Genomic DNA, 23,172 nt, shown 5'->3' with positions numbered 1-23,172 from the left:
ATGTACATCATACAAGTAGCTGCATAAAACTTTATCCAAATATTGACGATTCCTATTCTCTCACACACACACTTACGTTACATTACAGGAGTAGCTGAATGAAGGTTTATCCATTGTTTAACAGGCATGATCTCAAAGTTATCAAGCATGAACATTTACACATTGCATGGACTTAGATCATGGGCAAAGTGAGTGCGTAAGAGGTTAGTTTCAAGACCCTTCCACCTGTAATGGTGTGTTAGTGTAACTCTTGGTAAGACACTACCAAGACTAGTCACAGAGCAATGACCAGGCAACTGTATCTCCCCACATTCCCAAAATGCCAGCCCTACCTTCTATAAACATCACTGCAGGAGTTATTGTAAGGAGTGATGTCACCTGACCTGCCTTTGTGAACCAAGCAAATAAAGTCAAAGCAAACTTCCTGTACTGCACCCAGATATGGGAAAGGTGGAACAAACACTGATGAATACTAACGTAACAATGGTGCATTACACATACAGTAACACATGTTACTATCAACACTGCCAAAACTACAAACCTACACTGGTTCCTTATCCAAATTGCAGGCCACTCCTGTTAAGACTTTCTTTCCAATTTGCAAGAATTTGTGATGAAATGGCACTTGTTTCTGTCTGTAATAACTACATATGAGATATTTCTTAAAAATTTAAATTGCTGCCTGATATCCTCTGTATACCTTTTGTGGTTACACAGAGATGCATTCATTAGCTGGTATCTTAATTTTTTAAAATGACTTGTACAAAATAAAAACTATTAAATTACGAAATAAAAAATACATTGTTGTATGTTAAATCAGAGGAAAACAACATAGAATATACTTCTATTAATTATATCACTAAATATAAGCTAATCTTTCACAACACGGAGGGAAAAAAAAATCATTAACAAAAAAGAGCAAGTTTATCTTAAAGAAAGCAATTTGTTTTAAGCACATTAAATCTAACCAAAAGTGTAATGTGACATTTTAAAGACTTTATTTTAAAAATCATTACAGAAAAATGGAAAATATATACACAGAACTGCCATTCAGACTAATCCCTAAATACCAAAGGACACATTAAATATATGCAATATTTGGTTTATATATGAATGTAAGCAGAAATGGCTTGAATGTGCAGAAGGAATACTGTCCATAAACATGAGCTGTCCAGCTGCTGAGGACCAGCTAGGCCACAGAGTCAAAAAAGGACTAGACAAGGAGACAGGTTAGTCTACCCAATTCCTGAACGTGGACGAAACTGTTACTCATCTCCATCTCACCTAAAATTCACCTAGATAGTGTCTCGCATCATTGGTACACTTTCTGCAGGCGACTAAAAGGATTCTTTTAGAACCTTGATAAGGGTAGAGGTGGTGGTACACCACAGAATACCAAGCTAATATGTGCATTTTTTTCCCAAAGCCCCAAAAATAACTTTCACGTTTACACCACAAATCACGACAAAGCTACATATTTAAAACTGAGTCAAGGTAAAGCACTTTAGCTAAGCCAGTCAAATTAAAATATGAAGAATCAGTGTTCTGATCGCATTTGAACCCTTTCTAGGTCAGTTAACTGCCTACAAGTAAGAAGTAAAGAGAAGAAACAGTGTTGCTGCGCTCACTGGAGACGAATGCCACCTTCCTTCTACCAAAAAGGACACAGGGTGCCTTGGCTAGAGGCCACCATGAACACAACCTTGGCCGTAATCCATGAACAGCACTTCCACATACTGTTTTTTCCTAACTTGGGGAGCACTGCTTACTGAATAGGTCCATGTGAAGCACATGTTTTTTTTTGGTCATCCGTAGAAAGGATATAGCAGTGTCTCCCTCTAGTGCCACCACGTCATGTAACACATCTCTAAACTATGGCAAGCAGCAAGCGGACCACACAACCTCAACTGGGGAAAAAAAGCGTGTTTGTATAACAAACTGTATTTGTTTCTAAATGCAACCAATACATTACAATCAATGAAATCTTAATAATACAGACATTTTTTGATTCATGCACACATTAGGTTCTGTGAAATTCCTCAGCTAAAGCTGCAATTATTTACTGCATTTTCATTAACTGCACACCCTGCTAGTTACTTTCAGCATCTGTCCACTTTTTTTTTTTTTTTTTTTTTTTTTAAAACTTTGTTACCTATACATTCAAAACATACATTGATTTATTTGATGGGAATTTTCTTTAAAAAAAACACTCCAACATAGCTATATCAAATGAAAACAAAATAGGACTTAAAATTAAAGCCAATTTAAAGTGGCTGAAAACAAAAATACACTATCTCCAGAGTCACTTATTAAATGCCGATTGTTGCTGATCAACTGCTTAGTGTCACCAATTCTCCAAATGACACACACATGTAACGTGTGTATGAGTGACAGAGAGAGTGCATTCTACTGATGTATGGATGAGTGACCCGTTGTAAGTAGTGTATCTAGCAGTGTAAGTCACCTTGGCGAATAAGGTGTGTGGGCTGATGACACTACGTAGTACCCACTGGAAGTCGTTTCAAAGAAAAGCGTTTGTTAAATAAATAAATGTAAATGTAAATATACCATTTAGCAACATAATCATTATTACTTGTTACACACTGGCTTACAATTGTTACTTTCTAGAATGCCCAGCAGGGATGGGCAACCACTGGCCCGTGGACCCCCAGAGGTTTTTTTTCTCCCTCAAACTTCAGTTGGGAGTTTTTGTTCCTTTCCCCGGTGGCCAGAAGGCATACTTATAGCTCTATAAAAGTACTTCATTATGGTAGCCATTAGTCAACTGTGTTCCTTGTTTGTATCTGTTTTTCTTGCCTTATGCCTGTGTTAAAGCACTCTGTGTCACTGCGTGAGAAGAGCACTCTATAAAAATAAACTGAATTGAATTAAATATACCAGACTGTGATGTTATTTATGGAAATAGCGGTACACATCATCACTGTATATTATTTGCTTTCTGACCCCGAAAAGTACATAAATACTGGGCAACACTGAGTTATGGAAACAGTAATTGCTATAGTACCCCCTGGAAAAAAATACTGCAACTATACTACTGCAGGTTTTTTTGGGGGGAGGACTTATTTTGTGTTATTTTGGTGTGATTTAAAAATATTCATACTGGAATTGAATAAATTGCCATTATGGAATAATTTGCCAAAGTATTAGCAAATATTATAAAATTAACAACATAATGAAACTGGACCTTGACTATAATTACCCAGTTAATTATATATCTCCCTTTAATCTGCCATTTTAATCCAAAATTTTAGAAACGATTGTAGCTTCCCAATTTCTAAAATACCTCAATCATCATAATATATTTTAAAAACTTCTGTCTTGTTTCCTCCCCAGTCATAGCACTGAAATGGCCTTCATCCGTGTTGCTAATGACATTCTCATTTCATCTCATGCTGGTCATACTCAAGTCATTATGTTACTGGACTTGAGTACTGCGTTTTATACATTTAGTTAACTGTAAACAGTTCTTAGTTAAATCTAATGACCGCATACATTCATTCTTGTCTGTGGTTGAATAGTGTACCTCAGGTCTCTGTGTTGAGTCCATTATTGTTCTCACTCTATATGCTACCATTGGGTGATATTACTTGTAAGCATAATGTCAGTTTTTACTTATATGCTGATGACACTCAGTTATGTTTTGTTTAACCCTGATCACCCATCACATGTGGCATCTTTAGCAAACTGTTTTACTAAGAAAAAAGTATGGATGAGAAAATTTTATCTCTGAGTGTCAGTAAAACAGAGGTACTTGTGGTAGATTGTGGTGCTGAAACCCTTGACATAGTCACATCAGTCTTTACCACCCATGGTTTAAGTTTCATTCATACAGAATGTGTTAAGGATATGGCTGTTTTGTTGGACGGACACCTGCCATTTGTGTCACGTGGCTACAGTGAGTAGGTGGCGCTTCCTTCAGTTGACAAATATAGCTAAATTAAGGTGATTTCTATGTAGGTAGGATAAGAAATTGGTTCATGCTTTACTTTCAAGTAGGTTGGACTATTGTAATGTTCTGTTGTCAGACTGTCCTTACCAGACTGTAATTAATTAACATTATTTTCCCTACATTTAAGTAAGTGATTAAAAGAACATAAAAAAGTCAACTCTTGAATAACTATACCAGTGAAAACACGACTGGGAACTGGACAGCAGAGCAACCCACAAGTGTCCTACATAAGGGAATTGAATTCAGATAGACTCCTATCCTTTGTCCTTCATGTACACAAATTAATGCAAGGAAAAACCTGTCTGGCATGGCCAAGAACTGTTCTAGATGAAGGTATAAAAGTAATAGAATTACCATGGTGGGTCCAGTTGAGTGTTGTTGCTCCTCTGAAACAGAATCACAGTCTGAGATTTCCACTGAATTGTCATCATCAGAGGGGTCACTTTCCCACCATTCAATAGCTTGGAATTCACCTGAAAGCAAATAAACATTGAATACAGTGCAGAAATGCTGTAAAAATGGCACAGCTCACAACTATTGCAGGAATATTGTAAGAGGAGGATTAAATGCCTTGTATGTAAAACAGCTGCTTATGGAAGAGGATTTAACATTCATAGTATAAGCATAGTCAAATTCATGAATTTATGCATCATGATTCAAATAACTTTCTCCAATATAGAGCACTGCAAAACGTCACTGTACATACAATAACATAGAGAGAAAGATGTAAAAACCCTTGTGCTAAAATTGCAACACAGGTTTACCTGTTGGTCACCATCAGCATATCCTGGTTTTTCCTCTTTTAAGCATTCAAAATTATTTTTGACTTACATTTACATTTATTTATTTAGCAGATGCTTTTCTCCAAAGCGACTTCCCAATGAACTCTATGTAGTTATCAGCCCACACACCTTAGGATATCACCTTAAATCTAACTGTTGGCCGAATAAACTCCACAATTAAAGTAATTTTACCATGGATATGAATTTGATTGTAATCATTAGAAAAGAACTTATTTAAATTGTGTTCCACTAAATTTGTTCTATTCGACAAGTGTCTTTAATAATGTAAAGTTCAGCAAATATGCTTCATAACCTTCTCACTTGAAAGGTAGTGATCATTATTTGAATGAGTTATTTCAGTCACTTACTTGGTTTTCCATAGGTATTAAAGAATTAACTGAAATGAGATTAAGAACTAGTGTAGCGTTTTTTTTATCCATCTACCTTTGCAACGTCCATGTAATAGGAAAGGAATATAAAGCCACTCCAGCGAGTAAGGTATAGGGTTAGGTATTCATTAAGTTACTAAGTTGGTACATTTTTTCAGACAAACCCTGGCAGTTTGTAAATCTTGCAGTCCTACAGTCTATTCCCTTGAATGAAAAAATACAATTCTTTCTGGTCACTTTCTATTCCCCACCTCCTTTAGCCAACCCATCTTTCAGTCTTGCCATGTCGCACTGCATTCTTTTTAACCACTGAAATTGAGGTTTTTTAAACCACCAAAAGTGAAAATGCCCATCATCAAATTCTGTCTACCATACCTCTACATTGCACATTCAATTTCCATCTACCTCCCTTTACTAGCTCTTCTCTTTCTTGGTTCTCTGAACTGGACGTGGCAGCACTCAACAAACTGTTAACACATCTAAAATCCTCCTCCTCCTCATTGGGTCCCACAATTTGTGTTGCATTTCAATATTGCTTTCCAGCTCTTAGCCCTTTTGCTCCAGAGTGTAAATGAGTCACAACAGCAATGAGTTACAACACTGAACACAAATGTTGTAACGACAGCCTTCAACACAATTTAAGTCATGCTTGCGCTCCAAAAAATAAATATGTTACTAAATAACCTAAAAAATTTCCATCCTATCTCAAAGTTACCATTCTTTATGAAAATCTCAGATGAGCAATTTAAGGATCAAGTAGTTGCAAGTAAATATTCTGAAACCTAGCAGTGTGGCTTCAGACAACTAGAGAGCACAGAAACTACCCTATCAAAAGTTACTAACAATCTCCTGATGGCTATGGATTCTGGTTCCCTTTCAGTTCTAGTTCTCCCAATGAACTTTACTTTTACTCTGATATTCATGACATTTCATACATCATCTTTAAATGGTCTTTCTTCCTTTAAGGGTTAAGTTCCTCTCTCATTCATCACTGATTTTTCTTTTTTGCTTTTTATATTTCTCTTAATAGCTTCACTTCTGAAACAAGGGATGTAAAGTCTGGTGTTCCTCCAGGCTCAGTACTCTTCAGCACTGTTATACCTAGTGTTACAAGTAGTGCCTAGTGCTCATTCACATTTAGTCCTCAAAATATGGTCAAACACTAGCTAGCAGTATTTTCACACAAAAGATGCACATGTAATATCTGAATTCTGACCTTTATCCGGTTGCATGACAGCAGGGATCATGTGTAGACATGAACTGTAGGACTTGTGGATATTGTGGTGATGAGGCCTCCAACCCCTAGTCACACTGTTGGCTGAAGATGGCTTTGGCTCAGTGTCTGAGAGCTCACTGTCACTGGAACTCCACAGAATGAGTACTGGCTCCTGCCTGTCCTCCCATCTCTGCCAAGCTGACACAGGTCCATAGCACATAGGGGAAGATATTAGTATGACCACAGCTTTTACCACAGCCAAACATTACATTACAGTAAAACATTTTCTAGATCTTTAGAAAGCAGTAAAAATTATGTGTTTATTTTACCTGGACTGGATACAGACTGGGCCAACTGTCTATGAGCTTTAAACTGCTCCACAGATGAAGAAGCATCCTAAAAAACAAAATTATTTGTTATCCTCAGGTCTTTTTTTTTTTTTTTTACAATCCCACACAGCCCTGTGAAACTCCCCCACTAGCAAACAGTACCATTGTTTCAGTTCTCAGTGTTTTGCTGCCAACTAATGGCATTAAGGGGAAAATGTAGGGCACTTTCACTGAGAGAAATTTAAGAAAGACAAACTGCCAAGAAAACGCAATTTAAAACAAACTGAGAAATCTAAAATTTTTCATTTTCTAAAATTTAGAACGCAGATGTTTTAAATATGAATATCGGTATCAGTGCATCTCCTTTTGGTCTTGAGTTCTAAGTAGTATAAAGCCCCTCCCTACTCATGAGAATTTGTGAATTCCTTTAACTCTAGAGGAAAACATTTAAATCTACTAGTGTATATCAGTCCCTCCAGGAATTCATGATTTTCCCATCTCAAGGATAAATGTAAGTTTGAATAAACAAGAACTTTTTTTCAAAGCCTGCAATTTTGTCCTATTCCCACAATATTTTCAGAGAAAACTATTTTCACATGGTCAACTAACAGAAAAAAATACCCTCCATTTCAAAGCCATTTTTCACAAACCCTTCATTATCATTATCCAAGAATTAAAAATAATCAAAAAAAAAAGAGGGGGTGTGCAGTGGCGCAGCAGGCTTGGCCAGGTCCTGCTCTCCGATGGGTCTGGGGTTCGAGTCCTGCTTGGGGTGCCTTGTGATGGATTGAAATCCCATCTTGGGTGTGTCTGCTCCCCCTCCAGCCTTGCACCCTGTGTTGCCGGGTTAGGCTCTGGTTCGTTGCGACCCCGCTTGGGACAAGCGGTTTCAGACAGTGTGTATGTATGTGTAAAAATAATCTAACCTGAAAATAAATCACGGTACAGTGGTTGGACATAATCACAAAAATACCTCATGAAATAGGAGTTTAACATAGAAATAACTACATCATAACTACAAACACAGCTGCAAAGGTAAGTCAAACAAGTTGACTGACAACAAAAACTATATCCTAAGCTTTGCAAAATTGGAATTTATGGAAGGGCTGTCATTTGGAAAGAACTTCTATCCAAGGCCAACTCACAAAGATGTATAACATTTGTCTGGCAATGGCTTTTTTAATACACATTTTACACGTTATACTTATTACAGTATAGGACATTCATAGAAGGTTTATGTTATGTTTACGTTACTTCATTTAGCAGATGATTTTCTCCAAAGTGACTTCCAATGGAAATTATGTAGTGTTATCAGTCCACAGACCTTTATCACCAAGGTGACTTACACTGCTAGTTACACTATTTACAATGATTCACTCATCCATACACCAGTGGAACACACTCTCTAAATCACTCACAGACTATGGGTGAACCTGAACAGCATGTCTTTGGACTGTCGGAGGAAACCAGGGCACCCAGAGGAAACCCATGCAGACACAGGAAGAACATGCAAACTCCACACAGACTGAGCAGGGATCGAATCCACATCCTCTCACACCACCCAGGCGCTGTGACACAGCAGTGCTACTCGCTGTACCACTGGTGCCGCCCACAATAACCTTGTGGAAGAAGCATAAAGCCTGGATCCCTGAGCAATGGAAAAAAGTACTATGGTCTGAGTCATTTTTCATCCTATTTCCGACATCTGGATGGGTTTAGATTTGGAGAAAGGATGCCTTCAATCCACAACATCTGTTGACAGGTGTGGGACCCATCATGGTACGGGCAGCCATACTATTAGGTTTGATGGTTGCTCTGCATAGTCACAAAACAGCCAAGGGATAGAAACTATTCTAGAGGACCAGGGGTACCCCATAACGTAAAGACTCTTTCCTCATGTATGATGAAGACCATGGATTCCCTCCATCGTTTTTTTTTTTTTTTTGCCGTAACACACCTTTTCTGTCCATATTAACAATGTACAGCAGGGTTCACTTCAGGGTGTAGCCCTGACACAGTGAGCTGTGGTGTTTTGTGGTACTGTACCTCCTTTGGAAGGGTCTCCAAGGAGCCCTCTCCCCAGTGCTCCCATTCCCATGACGTGTGTCTGGAGGACATGTTTTTCCCCAGTCTTTTCTTCATCTGGTCTTCACTATCATCAAAGAAAAACCTACCTCGCAATGCTCCAGCATCCCGTCTGCGCTACAATAATGGAAACACAAATTTGGATTGATTAATATAGATGACAATCGTATAATCTGGCCACCTCGTTATGTAATTCAACCTGCCTTGGTTATTTATCTTATCACCCTTACAAAAACACATTTTAAATTTACTTAAGTAACAAATTACTAACTCTGTCCTATCTTTTCGTTGAGCACTACCTTGCTACATAAGACCTGAGGAGGCTGGCCAGTGGTGACAGACGAATCCCATGCTGACAGAGGATGATGTCTATCTGCCGTGACAATCGAGACGTTCCATGCCGAGTCGGGGATCCAAGATGCCATTCACCAACATTATAATTACTTGTTAAACACACACACACACACACACACACACACACACACATACACACACACTTTCAGAACCGCTTGTCCCATATGGGGTCACGGGGAACCGGAGCCAACCCGGCAACACAGGGCGTAAGGCCGGAGGGGGAGGGGACACACCCAGGACGGGACGCCAGTCCGCCGCAAGGCACCCCAAGCGGGACTCGAACCCCAGACCCACCGGAGAGCAGGACTGCGGTCCAACCCACTGCGCCACCGCACCCCGCTTACTTGTTAAACACTAGCTTACAAATTGTTATTTTTTTAGAATGCCCAGGAGGGGTGGGCTACCACTGGCCCGTGGACCCCCAGAGGTTTTTTTCTCCCTCAACTTACAGTTGGGAGTTTTTGTTCCTTTCCCCGGTAGCCAGTAGGTATACTTATAGCTCTATAATAAGTTCTTCATTATGGTAGCCATTAGTTGACCGTCTTCTTTGTTTGTATCTGTTTTTCTTGCCTTATGTCTGTGTTAAAGCGCTCTGTGTCACTGCGTGAGAAGAGCGCTCTATAAAAAATAAAATAATAAAAAATAATGATAATTGTGCTTTTTGTGAAAATAAATCCAGAACTATTCAAAATTTACTTTGGTTATGTCCCATGCAAACCTTTGTTATGCAACTTATGTTTAAAAAAAAAAAAAAGACAAATACTGATCTTAACAGACATAATGATAAACTTCAAACCCATTGAAAATAATAAAATTGTTATTTACAATTATATTACACGTTTATATACAACCCCAATTCCAAAAAAGTTGGGACAGTATGGAAAATATTAATAAAAACAAAAACGAATGATCTGTAAATTTACTTAGACTTGTATTCAAACAAAAACAGTACAAAGACAAGGTATTTCATTTTTACCTAATCAGCTACATTGTTTTTTTTTGAAGATACAGATTTATCCTGAAACCAACATCTGTGATACATTACAAAAAAGTTGAAACAGTTGGGTGTAACACACTGTGTAACATCACCATGTTTTTTAATAACACTTATTAATAACACTTACTAAGCATTTGTCACTAAAGTTGGTTAAGATAAGCAAGTGGATTTTTCCACCTTTCATCCATTATGCCAGTTTTCAGCTGTGCAATTGTACGGTGCCCCCATTGCTGTATTTTGTGCTTCATAATGCATTACACATTCTCAATCGGAGAGAGGTCAGGACTGCAGGCAGACATCTCTAGATCCCGTACTCTCTGCTTACGCAGCCATACACTTATAATCTGGCCAGAATGAGGTTTTGCATCATTCTGCTGGAAAATGAAGGGACATCCCTGGAAAAGATGTGACCTGGATGGCAGCATATGTTGCTCAAAAATTTGTATGTATATTTCTACATTAATGGTGCCCTCACAGAAGTGCAAAGTATCCATGTCATAGGCACTGACACAGCCCCATACCATGACAGACACTGGCTTTTGGACCTGACGCTGATTACAGCTTGGATGGTCCTTTTCCTCTTTGGCCTGGAAAACACAACAGCTGTTTTTTCCAAAAACAATTTGAAATCTTGACTCGTTGGACCACAAAATATGATTCCATTGTTCTACTGTTCATCTCAGGTGAGACTGAGCCCAGAGAAGTCGGCGGCGCTTCTGGACAGTACTGATGTTTGGCTTCTGCTTTGCCTTAACTTGCATCTGTAGAAGCAGCGGCAAATGGTGGTGACTGACAAATGTTTACCACAGTATTCCCGAGCCCATGTTATGATTTCCATTACAGACACATGACAGTTTTTAAAAGAATGATGTCCGAGGGATCGCGATTATGCACATTCAGAAGTGGTTTTTGGCCTTGCCCTTTACGCACCAAGATTTGACTGAATTCTTTGAATCTTTTAATTGTACTGTGCACTGTAGAGGGTGAAATGCCTAAAATCCTACCAATCTGTGTTTGGGGAACATTGCTCTCAAAGTGTTGGATTACTCGCTGACATATCTCTTGACAAATTGGTGAGTCTCCATCCATCCATCCTTCCTTTAATGAAGGCTCCTTATATACTGTAACATGATTTCCTCACATATGTCACATGACCTTGTTATTTCAACTTATCATTATTATATATGATTACTAATCCTAAACTACCTCTGTCCCAACTGTTTTAGAATGTGCTGAAAGCATCAATTTCAGAATAAATCTAAATCTTCAAAAAACAGTGCAGTCAATTAGGTAAAACATGAAATACCTTGTCTTTATAGAGTTTTTGTCTGAATACAATAAGTACATTGAGTTGACAAATCACTCCTTCTTGTTTATATTAGTATTTTCCATACTGTCTCAACTTTTCTGGAATTGGGGGTTGTACAAAATGTGAATGGTTGGGAAGACTTCTACTTTTCCACACTTTAAAACAGATAAAATGTAAAAAAAATAAAAAAATAAAAAATTACAAGTCAAAAGGTAAGATACTAGCAGCACGTTGAAGTTCATGTACCCCAGATAATATTTTTTATATGTTTTAGAAAAGATATATATAGTAAGTCTTGTTCGTATTGTTTTGTGTTGTTCTTGCTATTCAAAAAAAAAAAATAAAAATAAAGAAACAAACTCTTCAATACGGTCCACTGCGGTGATCACGTGACTGAGTCACATAATAATAGCTATGAAGCTTCGGCGATACTCACGGGCACGAATTTCTAATTTTACTGCTGCAGGCAGAGGTGCCAAAAAAAAGCCGCCGCTATTTCGACTACATACACATTATTTTACATATCCAGTTATTAGTTCAGCGTAGTCCTGACGAAATTAGTAAGACTAGCCTAGTCACTAGGAGGATATTGCCCATGCCATGGGCATGATGGTATGCAGCGCAGGGAAGTACCTGCCTCCTGCTGGTTTCCTACCTTCTTAAATGGCATGCTGGTAGTCCTCCTGTAAGCTCTGCTAACAGCCTTCCGCTTAAGGTTAGTCAAACTAATTATGTAACCTATATATGCTGTTAAATGTATGTTTCTAACAGACTGAACACAAACATGCTAACATTGCTGCGCTATGGACAGGCTGCTTGTCTCGCGCTGTGCTGCCTCTTCCCTTCTTCGCGCCACTCTCGTAGTCTCGTTCTCTATTGGTTGAATTTTGAGAGGACATCTCGTCTTCGGGCACTGCTGCCGCCACGTGTACCGGAACGCGAATCACAGCCAAAGCAACATTCAGCGTGGCGCAGCGGGTAGCGCTGCTTCCTCATATCGCCTGACTATCGAGTATGGATTTGAATCTACCTCCATGCGGAGTTTGCATGTTCTCGTGTCTGTGTGGGTTTCCTCCCACAGTTTCAATTTGTGTATATCAGGTGAATCCCTAACCCGAATAGCCCCTAGTGTAACTGTGTGCTGGGGGTGGCTGCCTGTAGGCTGCTGTGGACTGGCGTCCCGCCCAGGGTTTACTTTCCAGCCTAGTGCTTTGCAATGGTGATATCAGAATGTAGGGTGTTAGTGAATTTAAGAATACTATTTAATAGGAACTGGAGTTCAACTGTAACTTTTCTATTTACCTTTGTAACTCTGGAATACTTCTCTTTTGTTATATTTTCATATAAGTTTTTTAAATATCTTCAGATCTTTCCTATCATCTGCAGGTTTCTAAAGACAGTTTTAAAAACTCTGGGTAATTAGATTTGAGTAGAACGATGTATGAAAATATATCAAACCAGTAAAAGTCTTCCTGCTAAAATGCGGAAACGGCCCTACTTTTGGCCCTTATTATTTTTTTTCAATCAATGTGCTATAAAATAACTTCTACCAAAAAAAATTATAACGCTTTATGTTGTCAATTTATGAAAAATATAACTGAACGAAAACAAATCAATACTGAAAAAGATTAGAGTATATTGTATATGATTTCACCCGTCTTTGGCCCTGTGTGACAACAGCTACTAATTTGGCACAAATCGAAAATAACATTTTTTCATCCTCCGCAAACGACTAAATACAAATGTCATCATCAAATATTCTAGGCCAATCAGAACCCAGAACGTCTACATCCCGTTGCGAAAAACAACACCCCACTCGTTGACATTATTGGTGGGTTTGTGCAACTGCGAGTCGATGGCGAGGGTGGGGTGAATTAGGGAAGCGGGCGTGTTTCGGCGTAAAAGGACAGTGAATCTGCGCAAATCGCCGGGTAGAGTCTTGTCTCGGAATATTACACAGGTATTTTGTGTTTTGGTTTCTCAGTGTAACTTGTCACTTAGCCGATGTGTGGTCTTTGATGTGAGTATGGCTTAGCATAGCTCCGAAGAGTGGAAACAGATTAGCGTGCGAGTATTGTACGTGCACCGACCACGCTTGTCACGCGCTTGCTGTATCATCTGACTTGATCGAAGCTTTTGTTGACTGGTATTTATTGCCTGTGCAGTTTTACTAGTTGTTCTCAATGTTTAGCGTGCTTTCACAGGCAGCGCTATTACTAATATTAGTACGAAGAAAACTAGCGATGGTTACCGAGTTGGATGGGAACTTCTTGCGGGCGCTGAGTGCGGGAACATTGTTTGCTCCGGAACAGTTAAACGCTCCGACACGACTGACAGCCGCGCGCCAGCTCGGACCCGAACGCGGAGAGCAGCGAATGATGAGTTACGTCTCAGCTTCGAGTTCCGCATATTCGTGTTTAAATAAACACAGTCCCTTCCGTTACTTAAGATCTTACGTTAATTTCTGCCTGGTTGTTTTAAAAAAAAAAAACACACTAATATGTACTATCCACACAACCGGACTCGCGAACGAATTGTAGTGACATAGACTATAGAAACGCCGTCAGTTTATTAATATGAAAAATGTCTCATCTTATGACTTGTGTGTCTTCTGGTTCTTAGGACAATCTGGAAGATCATGGTGTGTTTAATGTTTAATTTCTTGTGCCCATTATGCTGCACCGGAGAGTCACGGTGCACGAGCGCTTTTTAGTGCGCAGTGAAACAGGTGCAGGTTGGAAATTTACTGTGGTGAAATGATGGCGCTAATAGAGAGATGTTGAGAGAGGACTAAGCGAAGGCCTCGTACCCTACGCCTGGCAGCCATTGATTGTGACACCCTGTGCGTTAATCAGTGCGTGTTTAATCAGTGCGTGTTTAATTTGTAGCGGGCTTTTCCGATTCGTAAGACGAAGTTTCCGCTGAACACATTCGACCTTCGCAGTAGGAGTCTTGAAAGCATTCATCTGAAAACACGAGCGTTTTCATGTGTCTGGAATCCATAGAAAATTGTTGTGCAAGCACCAACTAGTGGTCCCACATCAACTTGAAGTTCTGTCAGCAGTTAAAAAGGGACGCTAAAACATATGAAGCGATAGGTTCATTGAAAAGGTCCAGACTTTTAGATAAAAATGATTTCCCAGATTTTTTTTACATGAAATATGCAGATTCTGGGTTTTTTCCTGAGCATAATTGGAAGTAAAATTTCAATTAGACATCTGCTATATTATGTTAACGTGGTAGTAGTTGTATATTTTGATCATTTAAAACCATAAACATAGTGTATATTAAATATGGGCAGCGTTAACATTTCTGCTACATAGTTTTTTTTTTTTTTTTTTTTTTTTAAATTTAAAAAAAAAAAAACTAATATTTTTCAGTCCAAAAAAGTGGATGGAATGGTGAGAATTGCAGTCAGACTTCCTTGTTAAATACTGATGTCCATTTGAACTAATGAGGGAATTGAGTTGTACTTTGGTCAGGGGCAGCACATAACTGTGACTTTTTATATACAAGCAGTTTTAAAAGGTTATGTCATCTTACAAGAAGTTATGAATTTAAAGTGCCAAGGAAAATTATTGCAGCGCAGTAAAATTTGAAAAGTCCAAAGGCTTGAATACTCTTTTTAGAGACACTGTAACTTAAAGAAAACCTTAAAGTATTATTGCTTTTATTCGGGGATCACAGTAGCTGAATTTTTCTGCAATATCTTTTTCAAAATAGTTTGATGATTTAGACGATGTTAAGACATTTGACGATGGAGAGTTGTAGCCTGTCCTGGAAGCATGGAGCGTAAGACTGAGGGGGTGGGTGGTACACCCTGGATTGGACTCCAGTCCATCACAGTAAATTAATTTATATATTTAAAAAAAAAATAGTATGTCATGCAAAATGCAGATTTGTACTTTGGTCAGCTGTCAACCAGTAGAGCAGCTGGTCTAGGTAGAGGTTTCCCAGAGTTTTTTATACTGTATGTCCAAAAGATAATGGGTTTATGACTGCTGTTTTTTAATTTTATTTTTTTTAAGCGCTTTGTAAAAATTTTTTCTTTAATTACTTTGCTTGCAGGGGGGCGCGGTGGTGCAGTGGGTTGGATCGGGTCCTGCTCTCTGGTAGGTCTGGGGTTCAAGTCCTGCTTGGGGTGCCTTGCGACGGACTGGCGTCCCGTCCTGGGTGTGTCCCCTTCCCCTCCAGCCTTACGCCCTGTGTTACTGGGTTAGGCTCTGGCTCCCCACGACCCCGTATGGGACGAGCGGTTCCGACGATGTGTGCGTACTTTGCTTGCTGGTGTTACTGCTGTATTGTTCTGCTCATCCAAAGAACATAGGCTAATTGACTACTGTTGCTATTTTCATTTTGAGAAGCAGAGGGGCAGGTGTATTTAATAATCGATTGGTATTTGCTGTAGAACACCAGAATTTGCAGGTCCGCCACTGGCGCCCTGTGCTTTTCACAGATGAGAGCAGGTTCACCCTGAGCACATGTGACAGACGTGAAAGGGTCTGGAGAAGCCGTGAAGAATGTTATGTTGCCTGTAACATCGTTCAGCATGACCGGTTTGGTGGTGGGCCAGTGATGGTCTGGGGAGGCATATCCATGGAGGGACACACAGACCTCTACAGGCTAGACACTGGCACCCTGACTGCCATTAGGTATCAGGATGAAATCCTTGGACCCATTGTCAGACCCTACACTGGTGCAGTGGGTCCTGGGTTCCACCTGGTGCACGACAATGCCCGGCCTCATGTGGCGAGAGCATGCAGGCAGTTCCAGGAGAATGAAGGAATTGATACCACTGAATGGCCCCCACGCTCGCCTGACCTAAATCCAATAGAACACCTCTGGGACATTATGTTTCGGTCCATCCGACGCCGCCAGGTTGCACCTCAGACTGTCCAGGAGCTCAGTGATGCCCTGGTCCAGATCTGGGAGGGAATACCCCAGGACACCATCCGTCGTCTCATTAGGAGGATGCCCTGACATTGTCAGGCGTGCATACAAGCACGTGGGGGCCATACAAACTACTGAGTACCATTTTGAGTTGCTGCAATGAAATTTCAGCAAAATGGACTAGCCTGCCGCATCATTTTTTCACTTTGATTTTTGAGGTGTCCTTGAATTCAGCCCTCTGTAAGTTGACAATTTTCATTTCCATCAAACGATATGGCATCCTTTCGTTCCTAACACATTACCCAGTCCCTATCAGTATAGATATCCAGCATGATTTTTTTTCCCCATTGAGATCTGATGTGTTTTCAAAGTGTTCCTTTAATATTTTTTGAGCAGCGTACTAAATATAGTGCATACATTAGTCATTTGCTTTCTTTTTTTAGAAAAATGCAACACATGGTTATGTCCTCTGGCATTGTGTCCATTCACTTTCTGCAATTAACTCTCCTTATTCCAGACATGCCCCTGCTGAAGGATCAATAATGGATTAAGAGACATTTAATATGAATTAAATCTGGTGTTTTTCAGACTTTTTCAGTTTTGTACTCTGAAAGACCGAACGTCAAAATGTGACCGCTACCTTCCAAACTTCAGCTTCACATTTAGTCGTCTTTCAATTTTTGATAAAGCAACATTCAGTTTCTCATCACTATATTACACACACACACACACACACACACGCATTTTCTGAACCGCTCGTCCCATACAGGGTCACGGGGAACCGGAGCCTACACGGCAACACAGGGCGTAGAGCCGGGGGGAGGGGACACACTCAGGACGGGACGCCAGTCCGCCGCAGGGCACCCCAAGCAGAACTCGAACCCCAGACCCACAGGAGAGCAGGACCTGGTCCAATCCACTGCGCCACCACGCCCCCCATCACTATATTATTTTTTCAATAAATACTTTATCTCACAAAAATTAGTTGACATTTTATTTTTACATTTTAATATATTTTCTCTTCCTAAACAACATACAGACTCACTTGGAAGCCAGAACTGAATAAATGTTCCAATAAGCTTATAGTTTCCTTTAACTCACTTCACTGATGACTCACTTCTTAAAGCTGTTCTGGGATGTTTCTGAGTGAAAAGTGTTGGATAGTTAAGCAGAGTGCCTTCTGAAGGAGAAACTCATAGATCGTGCTGCTGCCTTGGTGGTACAGCGCATTCTCCAGAGCACAGTCTGCCTATTGTGTGCTGTGAATGCAGCTACTGTTCACGTAGCAGTTCCATACATTTCTACCGTGTCAGACTTTGCTGTCACTCAGCTAAACGAAGACTCACGCCTTGCCTTTCAGATTGCCAGAGGAGAGGAGAGGACAGGTTGAGGAGTCGTGGCGGGGAGTGGATGAAAAAGGTAGGTACAATTTCCAAAATTGCAAATTGTTTTAGTTTCGTACTTTTGACTGGGTCAGTCATTTTTCAATACACTGTCAAACTGGAGCTCAAAGACAGAAGACACCACTTTCTTCGATCTTTTAAAAACACATGGGATGATTTCAGAACAAGTCACAATTTTCACAAAACTGTTGTCGCTTCTGCTATGAATTGGCTCTCAGATGAAACTGCTGTGTTTTTCTTTATGCTTTTAACTGGTTGCTCGGTGATGTGAAGTGTGTTGTTCCTTAAATGTCCCCACAGTTCTACAGTCACTGATAATAATGATTCTTGTGGTTCCACATATCACAGTTATTCAGCCCACGGCCTGGTCTTTATCAGCCTCTCCTTTGGCAAAGCTCTCCTACAGTGCTCTGTCTACATTAATACATAACATTATTTAAAAGGTCATTGTAGGCAGTCGGGTAAATGTAACTACAGTTATACCCTGGAATATGGACTCCTGGTTTGCAGACTTTCCCTATAGAAGCCCTAGAAAAGTTGTACCCGTGTTCGGTTTGTGAACTGATGGCTCCCGGTATTACAGACTTTTTTGAGTTTGAGGCAGACCTTTTCCCAAAGATGTAGAAGTTGTGAGCCAATAAGGCATAGACTTTTCAGCAATGTATAGTAACTTCTGCTTGATTTTGCATTTCAAGTTGTTTCATTACAGCTTTGAGAAATTTTACATTTATTTTTCTTCTTTTGTTCACATACCTCTCATAAGCAATTTGTACTATATATTGTAAATAGATCTAGATGGAGACACATGAATCACTTCATGAGTATCGAAAACTTAATCGGCTCATTAATGGTTGTGTTTCTAGGCAGTATGTTTTGGAGACTAATTGTGTTTTCCTTATTTCCAGTAGACAACAACAAAATTCAATAATGAAAATATTTTAAGTCATTCCTGCACTGCCACTGCAGAAACGTACAGAAATCAACAGGAAACAGCCAATGGTACACTAGCACCAATTACAGTACTTTGCATGCAATGCACTGCTTTCGTTCCAAAATGTAAAACTGCATATCAGCATAAGAGCCATTGTATTGAAATTTTGGGTGAAGAGAGTAAATTGGAAGATGTCTGTATATGAATTGCAAAACTACATTGTAAAAGTAAGTTTCAAGTTTGAACAATTAGATTTTTTTTTACTTTCAGTCCCAATTGTATCGGTAAGTTGAAGGCTCAGTGTACTGTGATTTCCATGCCTTTAGAAATACTACAATAAGATGACCTGAAGATTTGGATCAGCTGGCAAGTCTGTAGATTAGATGGAAATATACCCGTGGTCCCTCAGAAGCAGAGTTTTACCTCAGTTAAATAGGACCCAGTCAAGAGAGACCAGGATGGTTGAGAAATATGACTACATGCTGAGAAGGAACATTATCAGAGCCTGGATTAGTGGTTGTGTGGAAAGTGTTGGAAATTAAGGAAGGATGTCGCCCAAGCACACATTGATCTTGAGTGGACCTGTGAATCACAAAGACAAGAGTTGAGATACTCTACTACACTGTAGCAATTGTAGATGAAGCCATAGGAGGAAATAATGTCATGAAGACATGATTTGGAATGAAAGAGAGACCACACCCAAATGTAAGAAGAAACCTACAGTGAGAGACTTGAGAGGAAGACCTGCTAGAGATATGCAGTGCAAACCAGCTGAGGGCAACCTCTGTAATGCCCTGCTTAGCAACAGTAGATGAATTGAGGTTTGAGTGTCAAGTGCTCCAGATAGATTGATTAGAATGTGAATGGAGGGAGGAGAATCTTTACCAGAACTGAAAGCCTCAAACATGGCAAAGAGCACTGCTTCTGTGGAGTGACAACATGTGAAACCAGGCTGACTTGTATTTTTGGAGATTAGTCTGAGAGAGAAAAAAGAAGTGATTAACAAACTCATTGCAACAGGGGTATTTTGTAATTGTGAACAACATTGCCCAGGAAAGACTTTTAAAGAGAATTATAAAAAGGACGTGAGTGGTGTTGTGTAGTGATCTGCTTTTTAATTCAGCTAATTAAACCTTACCTGTGATGCTGGAGACACTACAGTACTTACCAGCTCACAATAGGCAGTAGCTCTTGTCATCTTAATCTCTTCTCTTCCTCCTGTTAGAAGAGACAGTTTGTCGTAGTCATTACAGATTTTCTAGTGTCAGCCTATGAAACATTTGTTGCAGATTGCAGCTTAACGGTTCTATGTTGCATGTATTCCTTGAAGGCCTTTGAGGTTTGTTCTAGGTCTACCAGGAGGTGTTGATCCCTCACAGCATCTGGTATGTGCATTCGGACATGGGTTCAGATCCAGCTCACACTGTGGGAGCTGGTAGTTCTCCCTATTTGCATGGGTTTCCTCCAGATGCTCTGGTTTTGTCCCACAATCCAGAGACATGTTTCAGGTGGATCGGTGATTCCATATTGCGCATAGTTTGTGTATTTTTGAACAAGTGTGACACACTGCTCTGCTGTATAAATGGGTCAGTGGTTGCAGGGAGTGTAGTTTAAATAAAATTGTGAGCGACCTTCAACAGGGCTATCGGCTATAGCTAATAATCATTCTATGTTGCTTTGGAGAACAGCATCAACTACAATAATAAATGCAAACATAAACATAAACTGTCAATTCAAGCAGACATTACAAAATTGAGAATGGCTAGGAAAGCCCAGCTTGTTTGTGGCTCGTTACCTTAGTATTCCAGATGATGCTGAAAAATTTTACAAGGAAAAGTTTGTTCTATGTTTTAGCAACTGCGGGAACCCAGCAGGACTAGTCATACTGGTGGTTTCATGCCTTTTACCAGCCCAGAAATCTTTTGACGTGGTCTGAAATTATCGGTGAGCTGAGTGCGTAGCCTTAGAAAGCACCTCAATGTGCTGCACTGTGGTCTTGCGTAACTCTGAGTGAGACAGGATTGTTGTTCACCCAATGGGGTCCCTGTCCAGTGCTGGTTTAGCAGCAGAATTATTGTTGCTCACTAGTACTATTATTATTTGATTGGAAGAGACGAGGCAGGAGACAACAGGTGCAGTGCCCGTTCGTGAGGGGTTTTATTTGCTCTCAGTGCAGGGAGAAGGAAGGGAATGAAAAAGGGGAGCCAGAGAACAGGTAGGATGGGGCTTCGTGTGGGTCAGGGAGGCAGGGAGCCTCGGGTTGTTCCAGACGCCGGTGTCATCTCCAGGTTCGGGTTTGTCTCTTGGGATTCGCTCTCCTCCTCCATCTCTCTCTACTACTGCTGGGTCCCGGGGAAGAAATAGGGAAGGTAATTAGCCCCAGCTGTGGCTGCTTTGCCCCCGTTTCCTCCCCCTTCCCAGGCCGCCTTGGCATGCTACACCCCTCTGCCGCCGCCGCTGGCAGGTCCCCAGGGGCCGGGACCATGGGGCCCTCCCCGCTGTGCCCCTTCCGGCCCCCCTGCCCCTCCCCACCGCGAGGGGAAGTTGGGGACCACCTGATCCAAGCCCAGCCGGTGAACTATCTGGAAACAGAAAGGTTCAAGGGCCAGGTACCGGCGGGTGAGGCAGGGGTTCGAGTCCCTCATCGTGTGCAACCATTGCAAGGGGGCGTGGTCCGTGCACATGTTGAATGAGGTAAAACTGGAGGGAGAGGACGGCCCACTTAATCGTTAGGCACTCCTCAGTGGTGCTGTAGTTGCACTCTGGACCCATCAGCTTGTGGCTAAGGTACAACAGGGGTCGCCACTCCCTTTTTACCTCCTGGGAGAGGACCGCCCCCAAACCCCGATCGGAGGCGTCAGTCTGTAAAAGGAAAGGGAGATAGAAATCAGGGCAGGCAAGGACTGGACCCCCACACAGCGTTTCTTTGATCCCCCGGAAAGCATGCTGGCACTGCTCTGTCCACTGGACCGGCTCCGGGGCCCCTTGGTGGGTGAGGTTTGTCAGGGGCGCGGCCAAGGTGGAGTACCCCAGGATGAACCTGTGATAATAATTTGCGACCCCCAGGAAAGACCTCACCTGTTGTTTTGTCTTGAGGACCGGACAAGCCACTGTGGCGGCTGTTTTGTTGATCTGGGGCCAAATTTGTCCGTTCCCCAAGAGGAACCCCAGATACCGTATCTCTCTCCTTCCAGTTGCACACTTCGCTGGGTTTGCTGTGAGGCCTGCCTGCCTCCCTCAGGGCCTGCAGGACTGCCCTCAAGTGGGCCATGTGCCACGACCAGTCTGGGCTGTACACAATGACATCGTTGAGGTAGGCCGCGGCATACCTGGCAAGGACCCTGTCCATGAGGCACTGGAAGGTGGCTGGGGTCCCATGTAAACCGAACGGGAGTGTGATGAACTGGTGTAAACCAAAAGGAGTCGAGAATGCCGAGATCTCCTTAGACTCTGGAGACAAGGGAATCTGCCAGTAACCCTTGGTGAGATCCAGTGTTGAATAGAAATGAGCAGAACCCAGCCTGTCCAACAACTGATGCACCTTGGGCATGGGGTAAGCATCAAACTTTGTGAGCCTGTTGACGTACCTATAATCAGCGCAAAATCAGGTGGAGCCGTCTGGCTTCAGGACCAGAACCACCGGGCTGCTCCACTCACTGTGACTCCTCCATGATACCCAACTGCAGCATTTTGTCAAGTTCGTCCTGTATCACCTTTTATTTGTGGACAGGGATGTGATACCTTCGACTACGCACCAGGCCCCCCTCGAGGGGCTGGATTTGGTGCTGTATGAGCGTCGTCCAACCCGGCAGAGGGGAGAACACGTCAGCAAATTCCTGTTGTATCTGTGCTATCCCCCGTTGCTGGGTTTCGGTGAGGCCCAGGCCAACTGGGACAGAAAGGGGTCTTGGACCAGGTTGGGCAGCTCTGGCCCCAAGTCATCACGCAGCAGGACCGTGGTGGCCAAGGAGGCGAGTGGGGCCTCCTGCCAGCGTTTCAGGAGGTTAAGGTGATATATCTGCTGTGCTCCGCTTCAATTGGATCGGAGGACCTTGTAGTCGACCTCCCCAATGTGCCGTGTGACCACAAAGGTCCTTGCCACTTGGCGAGCAATTTAAACTGCAAGGTGGGAAGCAACACGAGTACCTTTTCACCCTGGGTGGAGTGACATAACTGCGTCCCCCTGTTGTATGCTTCCGCTTGCCTCTCCTGGGCTTGCTGGAGGTGCACCCATGAGAGCAGTCCGAGAGCTTTCAAATGCTCTCTTAGGTCGAGGACATGCTGCAGTTCGTTTTTACTGAGGCTGGGGCCCTCCTCCCACGCCTCCATCACAATGTCCAGGACCCCTCGGGGACATCGGCCGTACAGCAATTCAAAGGGAGAAAATCCCGTGGAGACCTGGGGCACCTTCTGCACCGCAAACAAGAGGGGGGCCAGCAGCTGGTCCCAGTGCCTGGGCTTGTCAGCCACAGCCGATTCGTCCCACCTCAGATTGCGCAGACACTGGCGGTGACCCT

The 23,172-nt window shown here is 41.7% G+C and overlaps 2 protein-coding genes across 3 annotated transcripts in view; one reads left to right on the top strand and one right to left on the bottom strand.

Annotated features, from left to right (window-relative positions):
- spidr (scaffold protein involved in DNA repair) overlaps window positions 1-12,277 on the bottom strand; it is a 74,079-nt gene extending 61,802 nt beyond the window's left edge. Inside the window, exons 1-5 of one of the 2 annotated variants that reach the window (XM_018750914.2) lie at window positions 12,087-12,277; window positions 8,733-8,888; window positions 6,687-6,753; window positions 6,358-6,555; window positions 4,325-4,443 (exon numbers count right to left, since the gene is read on the bottom strand). In XM_018750914.2, the coding sequence (XP_018606430.2) occupies window positions 4,325-4,443; window positions 6,358-6,555; window positions 6,687-6,753; window positions 8,733-8,888; window positions 12,087-12,101 (555 nt within the window). In that variant the 5' untranslated portion in view covers window positions 12,102-12,277. The remainder of the gene's footprint in view (window positions 1-4,324; window positions 4,444-6,357; window positions 6,556-6,686; window positions 6,754-8,732; window positions 8,889-12,086) is intronic. The other variant, XM_018750915.2, reaches the window with a different exon arrangement.
- A 1,008-nt stretch (window positions 12,278-13,285) lies between these two features.
- The window catches only part of mapre2 (microtubule-associated protein, RP/EB family, member 2), a 29,822-nt gene continuing 19,935 nt past the window's right edge, over window positions 13,286-23,172 (top strand). The window contains exons 1-2 of the mRNA XM_018751011.1: window positions 13,286-13,391; window positions 17,682-17,740. The gene's annotated coding sequence lies outside the window, so the exon portion shown is untranslated. The remainder of the gene's footprint in view (window positions 13,392-17,681; window positions 17,741-23,172) is intronic.

Source organism: Scleropages formosus, chromosome 16 (assembly GCF_900964775.1).
Source record: "Scleropages formosus chromosome 16, fSclFor1.1, whole genome shotgun sequence".
Lineage (NCBI taxonomy): Eukaryota > Metazoa > Chordata > Actinopteri > Osteoglossiformes > Osteoglossidae > Scleropages > Scleropages formosus.
Note: the sequence above shows the minus strand (reverse complement) of the source record. Positions and strands in the feature narration are given on the sequence as shown.